We start from the raw sequence: 5913 nt of genomic DNA, 5'->3' as shown, positions 1-5913 counted from the left end.
TTATTCGTATTATAATTAATAACAATAATAACATGACAATATGGAACGTTGTTTAACGTTTCATTCAACTTTAAAACATCAGTAACCTTGCTACTACAATTTATCGATAGTCGATTGTACGAGTATAATATTTTTTTTTGTGGTATCACAATATGAAATAGAAGTTAAACAGTTTAATTTGTAATTTAAATATTTTATTCATAAACCTTTCTTTATCCCTACTAAACACTTGCAAAAAATGATTATTTTTTCTAAAAAAAAAACCGTAAGATTATTACGTAGTATATTTTAACTGTTATCTATCTATATGTATAAAAATATTCTGCTAGCATAATAACAGGTAACAAATTTAATCCACAGTTTGAGACATAGAAGAGGTACAGGTATGAGTTAACGGGCTACAAAGTGCATGGGTTCAGCTAGTATACATATGTTTAATTGTATTATTTATTTTGTTTTAGAAGAAATAAAAAATTAATTTTTAAAAATTAAAATTTATTGAGAATGACAGACTTATAAAAATAATTAAACAGATTTAAATAGGTAAATTTTTATTTTATCAGTCAGGTTTTAAGTTTTGTACATTTTTCCACCATATTACATTTAAAATTGTACTCCACTCTTCAATATTTTTACATCATCAACTGGTCGATCATTTTTATCTGTTTCTACCATTCCCATTCTTTTTACAACATTCATACCAGAATGAATACGACCTAGAAAAAAAAAATAAAATATTATTCTTATATACTTTATAGTTATATTACGGTTTATTTATAGTAGTATAAATAAATGAATATAACAATGTTTTTGGATAAAACAATGTCATAAATTCATTATCAATATTAAATATAAAAGCTTCTTAAATTATTGATGAGGATTATTAATTATTGTAAATGTATCTACATAAATTAGGAATTAAAAATTTCTTAAATTATTATTACAAAAAAATACTTATATTTTTTTTTAAATTATTTATTAAATATGTTCTTAATATTTTTTTTATTAAAAATTAATAATGTTGCAGATTTTTAATTTAAATGTATAGTATGTATTTGAGAGGCAGAAGTTAAATATAATATTATACACATTAAACATAAAAAAATTTAAAAAATAATATTAATAATTGTAATAAAAAATATTGGTTATTTTTATAATTTGCTAGCAAAAAGTTTTTAATTTATAATTGCATATTGTATTCAATATACTATCATACATGCATTACAAATCAGAGACATTTTTTAAAAAAATAATAAGCTCTTTAAAAATAAAATCTTTATATATATATATTAGGGTGGTCCTTAGTTATAGAGGTTAAAAAAAAAATTGAAAAATTTATACTCGTGGGCTCGAAATTTTGTTTGGTATATTGACAAGATAATTTTGGTAAAATTTGAATTTGATAAGTCAATCCCTTCACGTGCCTCAAAGGGGTTAAAGTTGTATGCTAAGGGGGTGAATTATACATTTTCACCTGTAATGTCTTAAATTCTAAATTTAGACCATATATGTATAGGACTATTTTTATATTAATAAATATTTACTACAAAAAAGGTATCTTGTAAATTTTTTGTAAAATGGTTCGTTTTTTATACACAATATTATCTATAAATAAGAAGTTTTCATTTTTTTTGGTACATTAACCCTTTTGTAAATAATCAAGAAAAACCTTAAAAATATAGGTTTTTACAACTTTTTATTTATTAAAATATGTTAATTTTTTAAATATGGTATTCATGTTACACAATATATTAATCAAATTTAATTTTAAGTTTATTCATTAAATATTAAAAAATAATATTAATGATGTATTATTAATAAGCATAAGTTTTCTTTAAAATCTCACGGCTAAACCCTGGATATTGTTGGCGATATTCTTGAATAACTTAAAAAAGTTACATGTATTTATATTATTTGAAAAAGGTAAAATATCACAAGATTATATAAATATTTCTTATATGTAAAATAAATTGTTTTTGATCTTCATTTTTAGTGAATTTTTCATTATATTCCTCCATCAATTTTATCCCACGTTCAGCTGTATCGTTAACGACTTTTAGTGCAGATAATATTTCTTTAGCTTGTATATACTCATCCAAGGCTTTCCATGTGCTTGGATCTTCTCGTAAAAAGTTAAAAGATATTTTAAATCGTTGAAATAATTTCCATGATTTATTATTAAGCAGGGCAAATGGAAGATCTTGATTAACAAAATTTGATACATCGTCAAATTGTACGTTAATTTTTTTATTTGAACCTTCATTTTCTTCTTCGTTTATATTTTCTTCGTATCCTTGCAAAATTTTATTTGCCATTCAATGTTTAGTATTGTAGTCAACTCGGTCATCAAATAATGAAAACACAGCACATTCTTCATTCAAATACCACAAGTGGTTTATGAATTTTTTTAAAGCAACTTCTCCCAATTTATTATTGTTATAATTCAATAACTTTTTTAAAAACATAATATCATTTATAGGAGCGGTAATAATATCTGGAGCCGAAATCCACACTTGAATATAACATTCAACTATAAAACTACATATATCTTCCAGTGACTTTTTTTCTTTTGTTGAAATTTGAAATTGATCACAAAACATTAAAATTTTAAGACAGTATATAGCTTTTGACATCCATCGAGCTAAGTGATAAGCACCTGGCTGACGAAATCGTATACCATTTGGAGGTATTCCTCCTAAAAATATTAAAACTAGCTGTATAAACTCCTAATAGTCATCTCTCGGAAAGTGATTTTTAAATTTGTCTACACATATTTTATTATTATCAAAATTATATAATTAGGTATATGTTTAGTGTGATTCGTGTTTAATAAAACTGCATTAAATAATGATGACTTTGAAAAAGGGAAACCATAACATTTTTAAATATAAAAGTGTTGGATGGATAATATTGTGTGGAAAAATATTGCTAATTTACAATTTTTGTGTAGCTATAAAATCTAAGGAAATACAGATAAATAACTAAAAAACGAACCATTTTCCAAAATTATTGACTTTGACTGGTTTTTCTTAATTTTACGAAAAAGTATTAATTTTACAAAAAATTTACAAGATACCTTTTTTGTAGTAAATATTCATTACTATAAAAATAGTCCTATACATATATGGTCTAAATTTAGAATTTAAGACATTACAGGTGAAAATGTATAATTCATCCCTTAGCATACAACTTTAACCCCTTTGAGGCACGTGAAGGGGTTGACTTATCAAATTCAAATTTTACCAAAATTATCTTGTCAATATACCAAACAAAATTTCGAGCCCATGACATAACATTAATGAAGTTCATAAATAAGGACCACCCTAATATATATATATATATAATGAATTAATGAAAATATAATACTAAATAGTAAATACCATACTTCAAAATAAATATATTTAAGAATGTATATAAATATAAATAATAATTCTCTAATTAATAACCATAATTTTAACTAAAAAAAATTGGTTATAACTAATATGTTTTTGCATTTAAATTCATATTAATAGCATATTAATATTCATATTCATATTCATATTAACAGAGATACAAGTTTAAAAAAAATAAAATAAAAATATTATGTGTGAGTATATAAATTATAAAACTTGCCAAAATATTATGTTAATAAATATGTATAATAATGTAATTCATAAAACAAATTAGAATTCTTAAAAAATGTAACATTGAAAAAGTAAGACTGAAAGTAAGAAATAATCAATCTAAAAAAAAAAATATAAAATTAATAATTGAAGTAAAATCACATTCTTAGTACTTAAATATTTTAATTATTACAATATTATGAGATTAGATTATACTCACCAAATATTGTATGTTTTTTGTCAAGCCATTGAGTGGGTGCTAACGTAATAAAAAATTGAGAGCCATTTGTATTAGGTCCTGAGTTAGCCATAGACACAATGCCTGCACCTAAAATGATAAATTATAATATAACTTTTTAATATGGAGTTTAAATTTAACAACATAAGATAAAACACATTACACTAACATATTTACTGACTTCATTAATAAAATAATTCGTATGCTACACTGGCACCAAAAATTGTTTGAGTATATACATATATATTATGCCATAGGAGAACAACAGATGTAATAAGTAATAATAACTATAATAGTATGTAATAATCACAATAATAATAGTTTAATAAATACTTCAAAATATATTAAACTAAATAAGTGAATTTAATAAATAATATACATAAAAAAATATACATAGCTTATTTATAAATATGGTAGTCTTAGATGCTAGGTAAAATAAAGTTAAAATAAGATGAGAGGTAGGTATAATCAAACCTGTATGTCTAAGATCATCATGGATTTCATCATCAAAATGTGTGCCATAAATTGATGTACCACCTCTGCCAGTGCCAGTCGGATCACCACCTAAGGTAAAAAATTTTAATTATAAAAATGTAACACTATATGATTTAGTAAGTATAACTTGGATTTTTTTTTAATTCCCTAAAAAGATAAAAGACAAATATTTGAATGCAAAGATTCACGATCATCGAAAGAAAAAGTATAAAGAAGATGAACACTTTTTGAGTTATGGAAGTAGAATTTTTAATATTCAAAATTTATGTTCTACTAGAATATTATGATCTAATTTATATAGTCATAATTAAATAAATGTAAATAATATTCTTATTTTCAGTACAGCAAATTATTCAGGCGTTTAAAAATATTTAAAATGACAACAAGATGGAACATTTCTTGCATATTGAGGAGTAATGTTACTTTGGATAAATTTAGTATAGGTATAAAACATACAGTTTTGTATCAAACTGAAATTAATAATATTTACTGTTTAATTAAAATTAAAAATAGATTATGAATATTTTATTTATTTGCAATGGGTATACTGCATGTAAATTTATCTTATAAGAGGTTTTTTTTTTGGTTTATAAATATTTAATAATAACAAAAACCAAGATAATTCTTTAGTTAATAGTGGTAGTTTTGGAATTATTAATGTCTGAGTGATAAAAAAAAGGCTGCTGTATAGAATTGAATCACATTTTCATTTTAGAATATCATATTTATAACAATATAATTGATATAATTATAAATTATATTAATTTATAATTAAATTTTTTTTTTTAGTGTTGTTAAAAACTTTTACAAGCAAAATTGTATTAAACCTATTTTTTATTTGAATTTGATATTTGAAGATATTGTTTGCAATCTTAAAGGGCTCTTTAAAATTAGGTATTTTACCTGAGGAACAAAATCTAAATTCTGGTTCTATTTAAAATATAAAAGAAAAAGAAATTCTTACCTTGAATCATAAAATTCCGAATGATTCTGTGAAATTTTGTATTATTGTAATAACCACGTCTACAAAGTTCGGCAAAATTACGACAAGTCTCTGGAGCATGATCCCAATATAGTTCAATTGTCATTTGACCCATTCTAAAGATAAAAGTATTACTACGAAAATCCAAAATATCATAAAATATGTGTAGATTCATACGAAGTGTCAATAATTCCAAATTGTGGTTTCCAAGATTTATCTGGAATACCACCAGCTCCATGGATCATAACTGAATCATTCATTTTTCAATAGTTATTTAGTAAAATTAATAATTCAAATTACTTAAAGAGTTAACAAATATTAAATGAAAAACTGTCCGAAAAGCAAATTGTTTAAAACCTCGAAAAAAGGGAACACATAAATGATTAATTTTTATCTTATTATCACATTGTACAAATATTAACCCATAGATAGTGACGGATTTTCGAATATTCTTCTAAACGTGGTAGGCATTGAAACCATAGATTAATAAATTATTACATGTCATCGAGATAAAGAATAAAAAATGAATTAAATTATTCTGCGGTGATTACTTCCTATTATGACTACGCGGAAAAAACGAGACGTCTGAATAGTTC

At 23.1% G+C, this 5913-nt stretch overlaps 2 protein-coding genes across 2 annotated transcripts; both read right to left on the bottom strand.

Annotated features, from left to right (window-relative positions):
* Positions 1-564: 564 nt before the first annotated feature.
* On the bottom strand, positions 565-5913 carry LOC112684408 (peptidyl-prolyl cis-trans isomerase-like 1). Its single transcript, XM_025555929.1, has 5 exons — positions 5495-5913; positions 5300-5433; positions 4315-4404; positions 3823-3930; positions 565-716 (listed from the first exon to the last, which is right to left on the bottom strand). The coding sequence occupies exons 1-5, from the start codon at positions 5575-5577 to the stop codon at positions 604-606; spliced, it is 528 nt and encodes a 175-aa protein (XP_025411714.1). The 5' UTR covers positions 5578-5913; the 3' UTR covers positions 565-603.
* LOC112684409 lies at positions 1791-3031 on the bottom strand. The gene has a single exon (XM_025555930.1). It carries the CDS (start codon positions 2313-2315, stop codon positions 1932-1934), a length of 384 nt encoding a protein of 127 aa, XP_025411715.1. The 5' UTR covers positions 2316-3031; the 3' UTR covers positions 1791-1931.

Source organism: Sipha flava, unplaced genomic scaffold (assembly GCF_003268045.1).
Source record: "Sipha flava isolate LNK unplaced genomic scaffold, YSA_version1 249_pilon_pilon, whole genome shotgun sequence".
Classification (NCBI taxonomy): domain Eukaryota; kingdom Metazoa; phylum Arthropoda; class Insecta; order Hemiptera; family Aphididae; genus Sipha; species Sipha flava.
This window is presented reverse-complemented; position numbering and strand designations above follow the sequence as displayed.